Genomic DNA, 14,743 nt, shown 5'->3' with positions numbered 1-14,743 from the left:
CGGAAACTCAACTTAGACAAAGATTATTTTACAGTTCTGAAGTGTTTTACCGATATCCTGGAAAAGAACCATTTAGCAGGTTTTTTGTATGATGTGTATCTTTAGATTATACTCTGGATGCAACAATTTAATACACATATTATTGAGAGGAATATACGTCACACCATAGATTTTTGAAGGCCTGGAAAATAATGGGTTCAAAAACATTTTTTCTGCTCCCCCACAAAGAGATGTGTTCTCCCCCCCCCCCCCCATGGAAATTAAAGATTAAAATCATTTCACTTGCTCAAAATGCCACAAACTCTTTATTTCGATAACTTGTGTGCAATCAAATCTACCAAATTAGAGGAGGTTAATTTAGGGGAATACGGTAGATACACATAGAACACTTAAATCTAGATGGACAGCTACACCTACATACTATCATCTTTATGAGGGGAGCCTTCACTGGTTGTGATGAAGAACAATTTGAAAGTGCGGTATTATCAGTGTTTACTTAAACTTTATGTCCAATTATTCTGTTAGACATGAAGGAAAGACTAGCAACCTTGTCATATGGAGTAATTTTCCCATCGTACACCAGTTCCTCTCCCCTTTTGCCATGGAGCACATCCCACAACATACATCTACTTCTAGCAGGGATCCGTGGCAAAAGGAAAGAGAAAGCAGCATATCCCATCTCTGCGGCAACACGAGAGGCTTCCCGTCTTGCATTTGCAAAAAATTGGGGTAGGGGGGAGCCAGGCAGCGAACATTTCCCCCTGTGGGATGGGGTCAAGGATAAGTTGGCTGATACGGGGCATGGACAACGGGTTCCCCATGCCCCCTGCTAGACTTCCACAGATTTGCCATAGGTTAATGTAATAAGCTCCTTAGTCTCAGAAACTATATAAAAAGATTTTAGTCCACAAATTGTCCCAGCACGTTTAAGAAATATATATTTGTCCTTCTTCAAATAGGATTCAAAGACATTTAAAAATTAATAATTTTGATACATATAAAATTTAATACATAAGAATATGTAGTTATAATGCATATACTACCATACTCTGTTATCTTATGCCAAGATGTTTCCACTTAACCAATAAAGTTATGGTTTACTTAATTCTAGTGAAGTGTTTATGTATTCAGTTTTCCATCTTCTTCCTTAAACCCCACCCAGTCTTTTATTGCTAGTACCACACACACACTATTGCACACACTTCACTTCATCTGAGTGCTTGAATAAGCATAGTTTTAATCAGTGTTGTCAGAGAAGAAAGTATTCTTTAAGATAGCATGTAGAAGGATTACGTAAAGGTGGTATTGGTTAGGAAAAAACAGAGAAACAATCATTTACTGTTTATAATTTTGACATGTGATAGTTGTATCAGAAAATGATATTTCACACTGACTCATCATTAAAAAGTTCCTTGCATGAACTGTTCACAGGGTTTTCTTGGCAAATGCCTTCCTCTGAGGCTGAGAGAATGTGAAGTGCCTGTGGCTATCCAGTGAATATTTGTTGGCTGAACGGGGATTCTAGTCCTGTTCTAATTGTAGTTTAATCTCAAATCACTACACCTCACTTGCTCTCATCGTACATGGTGCTTTATAAGGAAAGGAACAACAATAACAGAAAACACCCCTGCCGGAAGCATTTTAAAACTGCAGCATACTTATGAAGACTACATATAGAGACAGTGCTTTATGTAGAGATTTAAGGTTTTAGTATCCCAGTTATGGATTGTCTTTCCCACCAGAGTCCCAGCTAATGCTGAACCTGTATTCATTTGAGCAAGGAACTGGTTGTTTTAGTTGTACAGTGTTCCCTCACTACTTCGCGGTTCACTTTTCGTGGATTCGCTGTCTCACGGTTTTTCAATAAACTAAAAGACTATTATAAATCATAAAAAATTACAATTTACAGCCTAAGGAAGGAGAAGCCAAAGGGAGAGAAAAGGAGCCCAAGAGGCAACTGGAGGAGAAGGAGGCAATTTATCAACACAGATTGGTTGATAAAGACTTAAAATAGTGTATAACTACTAAAATAATGTATAAATATTAAAATAAATATAGCATCCCTACTTCCCGGATTTTCACTTATTGTGGGTGGTCCTGGAACCTAACCCCCACAATAATAATAATAATAATAATAATAATAATAATAATAATAATAATAATAATCTTTATTTATACCCCTCCACCATCTCCCCATGGGGACTCGAGGCGGCTCACAATGTTACAAAAGTAACAGCGCAAATACATTAATAATATACACAGTTTAAAACACAAGAAGATGATAAAACAGAAATTAAAACAAAGGTTTATACAACAGTAATACAGTAGAGTCTCACTTATCCAAGCCTCGCTTATCCAAGCCTCTGGATAATCCAAGCCATTTTGGTAGTCAATGTTTTCAATATATTGTGATATTTTGGTGCTAAAGTCGTAAATACAGTAATTACAACATAACATTACTGCGTATTGAACTACTTTTTCTGTCAAATTTGTTGTATAAAATGATGTTTTGGTGCTTAATTTGTAAAATCATAACCTAATTTGATGTTTAATAGGCTTTTCCTTAATCCCTCCTTATTATCCAAGATATTCACTTATCCAAGCTTCTGCCGGCCCGTTTAGCTTGGATAAGTGAGACTCTACTGTAATATCAAACAACCACCAATGCAATTCAGTCAACTTCAAAGGTGGGGGGGACTATAGTACCAATATAAGATAAAATCATTAGATTAAAATACCTCAATGAAAGGAACCTAATAAAATTCAGAATAGAATTATGAGGCTAGTCATCCAATAGCTTTCTCTCCAAAGGCCAGTCCAAACATCCAGGTTTTCAATTGTTTCTTAAAGGACGGTAGGGATGGCGCCAACCTAATCTCCCTAGGGAGGGAGTTCCAGAGCCGAGGGGCCACAGCCGAGAAGGCCCTCTCTCTCGTCCCCACCAAACGTAACTGTGAGGAAGGCGGAAGCGAGAGGAGGGCCTCCCTGGAAGATCTCAGAGATCACGTAGGTTCATAGGGGACAACACAATCACGAAGATAGGCAGGTCCTGAACTGTTTACAATAAGTGAGGGAACACTGTACTGCCTATAGCATAGTTCCGAATAATTATTTCATGGTTTTACATTGTACTTCCTACTGTATTCTCTCTTGAGATATAATGATAGATGGTTTAGGAATATTCAAATACATCTGGTACTAGAAGAAAGTAGGTTTCATCTCATATTTAACTTTATTTGCTAGGGATGCTAGATGATCAACTCCATAGAAAATGTTGAAAACCAATGTTATATGGGACTGTGGCAGCGAAAATCATCTCTGATCAAAGATGGAAAGAACCAATTACCCCAACGCAAGAGACCGGCTTACAAAAGATGTGTGAATTAGCAGGAATGTACAAGCCCATGAAGTTGATTAAAAAGAAATCTCTATTCAATGTCAAGAAAGACTAGGACTGTCAGAACTCGGCTTCCTCTTAAAGGGCCACACACAATAAGTAGAGTTAACAAATGTTTATTAAATGATAAATTGAACTTAGAAACACTTAAATTCAGTATTCCCAACAAAAGTAAATGTCCTTGTTGCAAAAAGAAAGCAAAAAGCCGGAACAGAAAATAACCCGGATTATCTGGCCTGATAATCCGGTTTAACTACAACCAAATATTCACTGGAACTAGAGTCACACCCCACTAATATACAAAGGGCCAAGGAAGAGTCAAAACGCTCACCAGTAGTGAGCGCAAGCAATGCCATTGTCCAAGAGCCAAGCCGAATCCAGAAACCCAAAAGAAAGCCAACTGCGAGTAACAATGCTGTCGTCAAAAGCCAAGCCGAATTCAGAAACCAACAGGGAAGCAAACAAGGACTAACGATGCCATTGTCAGGAGCCAAGCCGAATTCAGAAACCAACAGGAAGCCAACAAACGCCAAGCCAGGAGCGAGCAACGCTGTCGTCAGGAGCCAAAACCGAATTCAGGAGCCAAAGGGAAGCCAGAAACGCCAAACCAGGAACAAACGTTGTCGTCGTCAGGAGCCAAACCGGATTCAGAAACACGAAGGTGTACAGCCAGGACCCAAGGACAACAGGCAGCAACAAAGCAATGTCCCAAAACGACACCTTGCCTTCTGCAATGGACCTTCACTTCCAACTCCACTTTTAACTTACACCTCGGAGTCCAATGATGATGAGGCCTCCGCCCTGTCATCATTATCCACAGCTGACCTTGATCTCATATGTGAACCTCACCCATCAGCCCTCCAATTACTCCATCTTTGTTCAAGACTTAGATCTCCCCATGTCCCTGGTGTACCAGTAGTTTGCCAGTCTCCTGATGCACCCTCAGAAACTGGTTCTGCACACACATTTACTTGAGTCCAATCTGCAGCATCTTCCATCCCACTCCCAGACCCATCATCCCCAGAAAAACCCTCAAACGTTTCATCTTCCATGGCAGCAGTAAGTATATCCCAGATCTTCTTCCTTTCCCTTTCCTCATCTGACTCTTGCTCCCGAGTTGACCTCTTAGTTCCTCTACTTTCTGTTAACCCATCATCTTCCAACATTGACTCCTCTTCACTAGAGAACCCTTCAAACGTTTCATCCTCAGAAGGAGCCATAAGTATTTCCCGAACCCGCTTTACTTGCTATTCCTCATCAAACACCTGCTCACCACTATCTCTTTTCCTCCTACTAGCAGTTTTACCAGTAGTACCAGAACTGCCCCTTGGCCCAACTACAACAGGGACTTATTTATTACCTTCCTTCAGCAAAGGTGATATGAAACCTGTATTATGTTTTTTTTTAATTAGAAGAATATCATCTTATGAGGAAATATGGTATTGATGGCTTTCTTCTTTTATTGAGGATGAAAAATTAAGAAAATAAGACCACCAGGCAGATAGTGTTAAAGCCCTTAGATTAGGTACTGTAGATTGAGTGAAGTTAATGTTTAGTAGTGGTGGTGGTTCTAGTATATGTAGTATGTTTTTATATTAAGAAAATGGATCTTTACTGTCCTTGGTTTTGTATTTTGTCTTATGGTTTATATCCTTTCATTTTTGTTTGTAGGTTTGGTGTTAGAATTTCTGAATAAAAAAGTCAATAAAAACAATCAGGAATATTCTAATAAATAAAGGAACCTTTTAGAAAGATCTTAGCTTATATTCTAGTGTCTTCAAATTAATGGAATGTTTTATCGGTTTTTCAGAATGAGGCCGCTTTCAAAACGTTAATATCTGGTGATTATGTAACCTTTCACTCTTATGTGATAAAATATTGGTGCAACAGTTGTTTTCAAAGTTGTAGAAAACTGAAAAATCTTGTCAGTGCGGCTTAAGTTCTATCTAGTTATGAACTAAAATTCCAACTTTAACCAATGGGGGGAGGGGACTGGTTCATTTGTTTTAAATGTAGATTCTATTAAAAGTTATACTGACACTGTAGAAACTATTACTGAATACAATAATAAATATGTTAAATATGTGAAGTTTTGCATAACTTTGTTTTCCATGAAAAGTAATATTTGGCTAACGTCCTTAATAAAACGTATGCAGTTTTGGTCGGCCAGGAGTCGAATGCTACTGCCAACATGATAGTGGTGCTGCAGTAATCCAGCTTCAGTTTCTGATCAATGAGGTTGGTAAACTTGTCTTGTTCTTCTGTCAAGTGCTCAGTCGTCAAGATAGTTCAGGAACTTTAAAATGAGTAAATAAACTCTAATGCACATTACTCCGCATATAGAAAGAATACATGCATTCAAAGCAGGCAAAGGGAAGTTGCTCCATGAAAATAGCTGCAAAGAAATCAATTCTGAAGGGCTGAGTTGTATTGCTATTGAAATCGAGCACTTTTTTGTTGATGACTGCATTCAGATGGTAAAATATATTTTGCTGTTGATAGAACAAACAGACTTGAGTTCGCATATTCTCTATATATGAGTAAAAGAGATGAGAATCTTCAATTCATGATTTGCTGTAAATAATTTTTCTGTTTTGTTGAAAAGCATATTTGGGGGTTCTGATTTGTAGCCTCTACCTATGGATATTATTTAACAGATATAACAAGAAAAATATATTTAATATCTTAATCCACCTTCAGTGACTCATATAGAGTAGTGGTTCTCAAAATGTATTCTGTCGAACCTTAAGGTTCCACAAAAACATAATAGGGAATATAAAAAATGTAAAATCTTTTTCTAAAGTCTGTGCCAGGCTATGAAGATCTTACTAAAATTCAGTGTACCTCTGCTTTAAAAACAAAATTTGAATCTGCCACTGAATGACTTTTGAGTAGGAATGATAGGCATATACCTGTTAGAAGCAGAAAGGCTGACTGAGCTCTGCTCCCCTTTGTCACACCTGTCAATGTGAATCAAGCTTTTCAGCCTATGTTTACATCAAGACCAAATTTAGGAGTAGGTTGGATGCTACTCTGGGTTTACGTTTTCAGCTGTCGAACATAAAGCCCATTTTAAATACTATTTTAAGTACAAAGATGAAACAATTTCATTCATCACTTTTGGTGTGAACTGAATATTTTCCTGTATCAAACTAAAGGTTTGTAGTTACATTTAAAATGTTTTATTTTTATTTCCTAACCTACTACATTGGACAAAACACTCAGGCAATAGCAGTAGATGAAAATAGGAATAACTTTGTGGGTTTACAATGCTTAGGGACAGAGTTAGGGTTCCATGGGGGAAAATGTCTTTTGAAAGGTTCCATGTTTGAAAAAGTTTGGGAACCACTAGTATAGGTCCTTTTGTGATGCCAGCCAAGCAGCTGATTGATTTGAATATAGTTATATAATCCTCCTACAAAATCCTTGCAAAAATATAGCAGTTCTCCAATCTCTACACATTGTTCTGGAAAAAAAAGTCTCTCTCTTTTTTTTTTCAAGGGAGCCCTTGTGAGTGCCTTGGCTGATGATACCTTACACTTATGGAACTTGCGACAGAAGAGGCCTGCTATACTACATTCTCTAAAATTTAACAGAGAAAGGTAAGAGTTACTTTTTTCATCTTAAACAATATTCATTCAAATTGACAGAATGCATGAGATATGAAGTTACCCTTCAGTGGGCAGATGGCATATTCTGATTTCTTGTGCCCAGTTTATTGATTCTTGATCATAGTTTTCTGTAGTTTGGCAGTAAGGCAAAATGGGTCAGGATGTCACTTCCTTTCTGGTTTGTTGAGAAAGCAAGAGTAAATGGAAGGGAAAAGATTAGAGGAGAAACCCCCCTAGCAGTAGTTGTGGTAACAGAGTTCCCTGGTTGTGAAGTCACACTTTCCCTATAGGCCTACTCCAGAAACCCATGATGGGGAGAGATGGATAGAGAAACTAAAGAGAAGAGGAGTAATAAAAAATGAAAAAACATAAAGATTTCGAAGTGATGGTGAAAGCAGAAGAGATAATATAGATTCTGTATATTGCTGCTACAATCTACTGTTGTTTTAAAAATAGCATCAACACAAAAAAATCGCAATGGTGGCCTTTGGCTTCCTACACTTGTCTTTTAGGCTTGGTGTTTCTCAACTGTGTAATTAATTAGTTGCCCAGCTCTGTTGAGTATTTGAGAGAGTTTAATTACGGATATTATTAAGAGTTGTTAATTCTGTACATACAGAACAACTCAGTTTAGAGCTTAAGAGGTACAACAGATAATTTTCCTCCACGCCACTGTTCTGTTTTAAAGAGTAGATTGATAGTGGATAAATGATGAGTACTGCTGCTGTGTTTGGATCTATTAATAGGGAGCAACGGAGAAGTGTGAAGCCTGGCTTGATGCTATTACACATTAGTTCTTGTTCATTGAGTGGCAGCATGATGTAGGAATTTGGGTGTTATACTACAACTTTGTGAAACTAGAGTTCAACCATGAAAAATCACTGGGTGACTTTGAGCAAGTCACACTCTCTAAGCCTTCACAAAAGGCAATCACAGTCTTCCTCTGGAAAAAAAATCTTGTTAAGAAAGCCCTGTAATGGCATATGTGAGATTTGACATATACCATCAACAACTAGTGGCTTGTTGCCCAGCCCCTCCTTGCTTTTCAGGAGTGTGCTGCAGGCCTGGTTTTTCTTGTTGGTGAAGAAAGTAAGCCAACTAAGCAGTGGAGGTACCAAAATAACATGGGATATCTTAAAGCTAACTTACTGTAGACCCAAGGCCAATGTTTATGTAATATAAAGCAGTCCTGTAAGCTTGCCTGCTCTTAGCTCAGCTAGTAATGAGATGGGCAGTGCTAGACCATGTAATAAAATCATACACAATGCACAGTTAACTGGAATTGAAATGAATGCAACTTTATTCTATAGCTGCTGAATCCTTGACACAGCATAGAGTAATGGATTCCATCTGCTGACTGACGGATTCTATATCATCAATTTGTTTGTTGGGAGAATCAGTGGGATTGCCCTCAAACAGGAAGCACATTGGTGTCTGCTTCTGCATGTTCCCTGTATAAAGACCTGATTAAACTACTGATTGTCAACATGGGCTAGCTATTTTTACATTTCCCCTGAATGGGCCAGATGGATAACCTACCCTCCAAGGGATTGCCTGCTTGCTGGCCAACCAGGTATTTACTGGTCAGCTGAAAAGTTTTCAGTGGAAGCTCAATGTTGCTATCATGGTCCCTGAGAAGGAGACAGCACTACAGAAGTAACATGTCTGAACATAGTTCATTTAAGAAGACTTATGGAAGAATAATATTTGTCAGCAGGATTTAGGGAATCCCAAAGGTTTTTTTTTATAGATACAGAAACTCTTGGGGGAGAACTCAATCCTTTTCCCATATTGTTTTATGAAGAATTGACTTTTTAAGTTGGTGTTAAATTCTGGCTGTAGGGAAAAGGAACAGAAAAGAATACAATGATAAAGGATGGTTTGAAGAACTGCATTACCCTATTCTAACTCCCAGTTTGAAGTTTTGTTAGGATAGTAAGTCACCAGTACAAGTACTTGCTCATCTTGTTTGTTATAGCACAATAAATTAAGCTGTTGACAAAATGGTTAAACTTTAAATTAAAACAGGAAAGCAAGCTATTATTTATATTTTATAAATATATTAAAGGACAAGTGATGAATCAGAAATCATAGAATTGGATTCTTGGCTGTCATGTGAAAGCAACAAGATTAGAAATCATTAGATATATATGGAAGTGATTATTTGTTAAACATTGTTGTATCGTAAGAATTTCAAAACATCATATATAAGAACTTGAAACTTTTAATTCCTTATGATTGAAACAAAAAATTAAGCCACACCTAAACTCCTTGAAGCTGTCTTTCTCTCCTCCCAGCTTCTTTGTATGCATCTAATAAAAGTTGTTGCAGGTAATTTGTTATGTGTGCTTGATGCTGACATTGATTTTCTATATTTGGAGTGACTCTTTTTGATCAGAGAAGATTTTCAGTCCAACGAAGCACCCTTGGCATATTGAACGCCCGATGAACTGTATGTTGTAATTGCCAGAGAGAACATGGACCTATCTAGTGACTTGCACAGAAATTCAGACACTGAAAATGAAATTTCCTTTAACTCCCTTCTGAAAACAATAAACCCTTCACGTTTGAAAGAGTTGAGGGCACAGGACCCCTACAAAAGTGGGAAAACTCCCCACCTCCACCACTCCCACTTTTTCTGAGAGAACACTTTTCTAGCTATCTCTATGTCCTCTAGCATCAACTATACTATATGGTCAACTTGTGCCAGAGAAAACACTGAAAAACCTAGAGATTGCTAGAAAGAACATTTTAATCAAAATCCGCAGATACTGTAATCAAATCTGCAAAAGTCAAAGCCTCAAACATGGAGGCTCAACTGTGAAATACTCTGCTTTAAGAAATGTGAGAAAATTCAACCAAAGGAACGCAACTGGTAAAAAAGATGGAACTGTGACCTAGTTTACAGTATTTCCCATTAACTAGCACAGTACATAATTTTGTAAAGACACATCATAAATGTTTGACTATGAATTTTTAATAAGTCAATTAAAATACTCTTTACTGCATGAAGGCACTTCCAAAAGTTATTAACATAGTGGCTTAATGTTAAATTTAAAAGATTAAGTGCAGGTTCTTGTCTATATTAAAATATTCTTTAACACCAGATGCTTTATGTTCCCAAATAGCTGTTCCTACTTATTATTATTTTGTGATCATTATAGTTTTTTGTTCAGATTCAGTTCAGGTGACACCCCCAATCAAAGAAACAAACTATATTTTGACTTTTTAACATGAAGGAAAGTCATGATTTAAAGCTTTTCTCTTTTCCTGTTTGCTATGTATTCTCAATTCTAGTTGTTTAATCTCAAAATAACTTCTCAACTTGGATGATACAAGTTAGTACATTTATAGATTAACTCAAAATATTTAAGTAATGCCTAGAGGACTCTTGAATGGATGTACAATAAAATAGTAAAAATCTGAGCAAAATAGAAACAGAGCACAAAAACAAATTTAAAAAAAAATGAAAAAAGTTTTAAAAGCACAATTTCTGACTAAATTCAGTTTTTACCATCTTGGAAACCCATATTTTGTTGGTAAGCGTGCTGCTACAGAAAAAAAGCCCTGTTTTGTTTATCTGTCAATCTAGCCACTCTTGATGGTAGACACAATTGATTCTAAGATGAAGGTCTCAGAGTGTAGGCGAGTTCATGTAAGGCAAAATATCCTGGACCTAAATCATTGTGGCCTGTGCACATTAAATAAGACCATAGTGCCACTTGCTTTAATTAAATAATATCTGAATTGCTGCAGTGTGCAATTGTGCCACAATTTGAAATCTTTTGTACAAGAGTTCATGCTTGCTGAGGTCATCAATGGTCACTGTCCTATCTTTCTAAATAATTCTAGAAATAATCTTAGGATCCAAGAGTGGGCATTTCAGAAGAGAAAACTACATTCTGTGGGAGGCTCACCTCATCTCTTCTTTTATGACCTTTTAATGTTGCATTTTGGAACATGAGTTGTTTCCATATTGAAGTAGCTTTAACATATTTGCTGGTGCCTGTCTATGAATTATTTTTGGCAACTGCTTCTGTTGTGACTGCGCCTTCGGGGATTATGGTTGATGGTGATGGAATTCGAAGAGGAAGAAAAAACCCTTGTGATGAGGGTTCACTGGAGGAGTTGCGCAGGAAGCGACTTAGAGAGCTATATGGGGGATCTTCTGAGGAAGATTCAGATGGGGAGATGGATGCTGAGGAACAGGTGGTGGCTGGGGAAGCAGGCACTGAATGGGCACAGCCACCGGAGATGACTGGGGATTTGGGGCTTATGGATACTTCTGAACCTGGGGTTTCTGCAGGAACTGATCCCAATTGGGATGCTTGAAGAAGGGAGGATAGTTCTTTAAGTGTTCATGGGGCTAAGTGTGGGCAGGATGATTGGGACTCCGACGAATTGCTAGGTACTCCAGATCCACGAGCTCTAGCTGTGTGGAGTTCAGACTCTGAGTAGATTTGGGACACCTGGTGTTTAGGTGTGAGTGTTTGGTCACCCAGGAGGAAGGGGAATAAAATGGGAATGTTTGGCCACTGCACTTTGCGTGTGGCAAGATGTTGCTGAGGCGCCATTGGGATCTCTGTGTTTCCATGAAGACTGAACTTGGACTATGATTTGAATCTGCTGATATCATCTAGCTTGGCTCTCGCTGTGTCTTATCGTGGACCTGTTTTGGATGACTGCACCCTCTTTGGACTTTGGATTGAATTTGACCTGACTTCTGTCTACGCCCTCTGACTGACGGCTACTCCCGGCTTCTGACTATTGGTTTGTCTTTCGGAATTTCTGCTGCCTCCTGACCTGACCTTGGATTCTTCTGACGACGGCTATTCATCATCCCTTTGAGGCTCTCAGCTTATCTGCACCGTGGAAGCAGCTTTACTGCTTTTCTAGTTTGTTTATTTTCTAGCAATTAATTCTATTTGTTTTCCAAAGCTGAATTGAAGCGTTATTTAGTTTTTTATTGAATGCCAGCATGGGAAATTAGCGTGGCTCGTTTTTGAGTTATTATTGTCCAATCTACTCTCGAAACACTGAAAAGTGAAGTGTTTCAAGGATATTTCCTGTGTTTATGTTATTTTTTTGGTTTATCTTCGGAATAAACTTTGTTTTGTATGTTAACTGGCGTCTGACTCTTGACAGCTTCATCTTATTTTTGTGTCTTACGTATGCTTTTCAGACCTTATTATATTAAGCCTTTGTACAACCATGCCGGCAGCCTTTCTTTTGGAGAACACATAGACAGCAGTTGTAGAACAAATACATAGAGCAGTGGTATAAGTGTTCCCAGAGGGAGGGATAAAAATTGGATAGGTATTTAGTAGATAAGGATAGAAATGTAAAAGGTAGAAAAACAGGAATCATCAGAATATATATATAACCATCTATCTATCTATCTATCAGCAGTACACAACCACGCGTTGCTGTGGCCCAGTCTGGTGATATGAGAAATAAAGTAATGAGAAAGTTCTGGTATTTAATATGTTCTATTCAGTGCTATTCAAGGTGGTCAACCAAGAATTACCTTAGGTAGGAAGCAGCCAGACTTTGATGCTGCATGGCTGTTCTGTGCTATTGCAGTTGGCCAACAAAGGATTCCCCTTGGCAGGAGTCAGGCAGGTTGTGATGCTGCAGGGCTATTCAGTGCTATTGAAGGTGATCCATGCCTGCCCTAAAGGCAGGAGATTCTGGAAGTCAAGCAGGGCCAGCTTTGTTGAGTCCTTAAAGGAGAGCTAGCCAATGCTACCTTTCAGAGGAAGGAAGTGCCAAAACTCCTCTGTAGTCTTCCTCGCCCAAAGGAAACCCTATGAGATCCATGGGGCTGCCATTGAACTGACAGGTGAGTCCTGTCCACAAAGAGATCTGCCAAGACTGCTTCTCCTGAGGGCTTTCTGACTCCCCCAAGATGGGGGAAAGAAGAGGGCAAAGGAGAAAGGGCAAGGAGGGAGGTTTGCAAGAAAAAGGCTCTGACCCTGGTGGCTTCTCAAGCGCTGCTGCCAGGTCCCGCTCCTCCAAAGCACACGCACCGCAAAGGTGAGGACAGACAGGGCTACCTTCCCGCTGAGGGTTGCTCACTCTCTCACACACACAGGTGGCACCTTCCGAGCACTCCTCCTCCTCCTTCTCTGGGCTCTGACTGGCTGAAGAAAGGAAAGGAGAGAGAGGAGAGCCCAGCGTAATCCTCAGTAGGAGTCATTGCAGGCAGAGCAGCAGGAAGTACAGCCTGAGAATGAGGAGGAGGGGTAGGAGGAGAGCCCTCTTTTCATGTTGAGAGGAGGATGGAGGGTGAATTCTGTCACACCAGAAGCAGCCTGGCCACCATTTCAGGGAACAGCTGTCTCTCTGTCAACTGATGGTTGTTCCTTTTTTCTTCTCTCATGAAGGGGAGCTGGGCCCATTCACACATGCGCTGTTAGGTATTCTCAGTTTTGGTGGGTTTTTAGGTCTTTCTGGTTAATTTGTTTAGGGTTTTTTCAGTGCTGGTCATACCTTGGATGTATTGGTGTATTGTGGCCAAATTTGGTGGCATTTGGTCCAGGGGGTTTGTTGTTAACTCAGTCCTACAAGTGGACAGTACATTTTAATATATATACTAGCTGTGCCTGGCCACACGTTGCTGTGGCTTATGAGAATACTTTATTGGCCAGGTGGAATAGCAGTAAATAGCCTTGCAGCCTCAAAGCCTGGCCGTTTTCTTCTTATGGGAATCCTTGTTTGGTGAGCTGGAATACAATGGAATTGGCTTTCTGCTTGGAAGGTTGGGTTCTAGGGGAATGGTTTTTTGGGCTGCTAGAATTGCAGTGAATAGCCTCAATACTTCAAAGCCTGGCTGCTTGCTACCTAGGGGCATCTTTGGTTGGTCAGCTTCAATAGTACAGAGTAGTATCGCTGCTTCAAAGCCTGGCTGCCTTCTATCAAGGTTAATCCTTTGTTGGTCTGGTTAAATTGCACTGTATAGCCTTGCAACTTCAATGCCTGGCTGTGTTATACCTAGAGCAATCCTTGTTTGGCGAGCTGCAGTAACACCCTCAATCAAAGAGCTGCTTTGAAGCCTGGCTACTTCCTTTGTAGGGGAATACTTGTTTGGCCAACTTGAATTGCACTGAATAGTCTTGCAGCTTAAAAGCTTGGCTGCTTTCTACATAGGGCATCCTTGCTAGGCCAGGTGGAATTGGATGGAGTAGCCTCATGGCTTCAAAGCCTGGGGGTTTTCTATCTAGGGGAAATCTTGGTTGGCCAGGTTTAATAGCACTGAATAGCCTTGCTGCTTGCAAGCCTGGCTGCTTTCTGCCTTGTGGAATCCTTGGTTGGCCAGGTTGAATGGCAATGAATAGTCTTGGTTTGGCAAGTATGAATACTGCAATTAATTACCTTGATTAGCATTTATAATGGCCTTGCAGCTTCAAAGCCTGGCTGCTTCCTGCCTGAGGGAATCCTTTGTTGAGAGGTGTTAGCTGGCTCTGGTTGTTTCCTTTCTCGAATTTCCCCGTTTTCAGAGTGTTGCTCTTTATTTACTGTCTTGATTTTAGAGATTAGATTTTGCTGTATTATTATACCACAGTAATTATTATATGTTATATTTATGTTCTTATATTATCTGCTTAGAACTGGATTATATGAGGCCCCTTCTACACAGCTGTATAAAGTCCACATTGAACTGGATTATATGGTAGTGTGGACTCAAGATAATCCAGTTCAAAGCAGATACTGTGGATTATCTGCCCTGGCATTC

At 39.3% G+C, this 14,743-nt stretch overlaps 1 protein-coding gene across 6 annotated transcripts in view; it reads left to right on the top strand.

Annotated features, from left to right (window-relative positions):
- The window catches only part of stxbp5 (syntaxin binding protein 5), a 175,714-nt gene that overhangs the window by 40,771 nt on the left and 120,200 nt on the right, over positions 1 to 14,743 (top strand). For all 6 annotated transcript variants that reach the window (XM_008123013.3, XM_003215725.4, XM_003215724.4 and 3 more), the window contains exons 3-4: positions 5,554 to 5,635; positions 6,899 to 6,999. In XM_008123013.3, coding sequence (XP_008121220.2) covers positions 5,554 to 5,635; positions 6,899 to 6,999 — 183 coding nt within the window. The remainder of the gene's footprint in view (positions 1 to 5,553; positions 5,636 to 6,898; positions 7,000 to 14,743) is intronic.

The sequence above is a fragment of the Anolis carolinensis genome, chromosome 1 (assembly GCF_035594765.1).
Source record: "Anolis carolinensis isolate JA03-04 chromosome 1, rAnoCar3.1.pri, whole genome shotgun sequence".
Classification (NCBI taxonomy): domain Eukaryota; kingdom Metazoa; phylum Chordata; class Lepidosauria; order Squamata; family Dactyloidae; genus Anolis; species Anolis carolinensis.
This window is presented reverse-complemented; position numbering and strand designations above follow the sequence as displayed.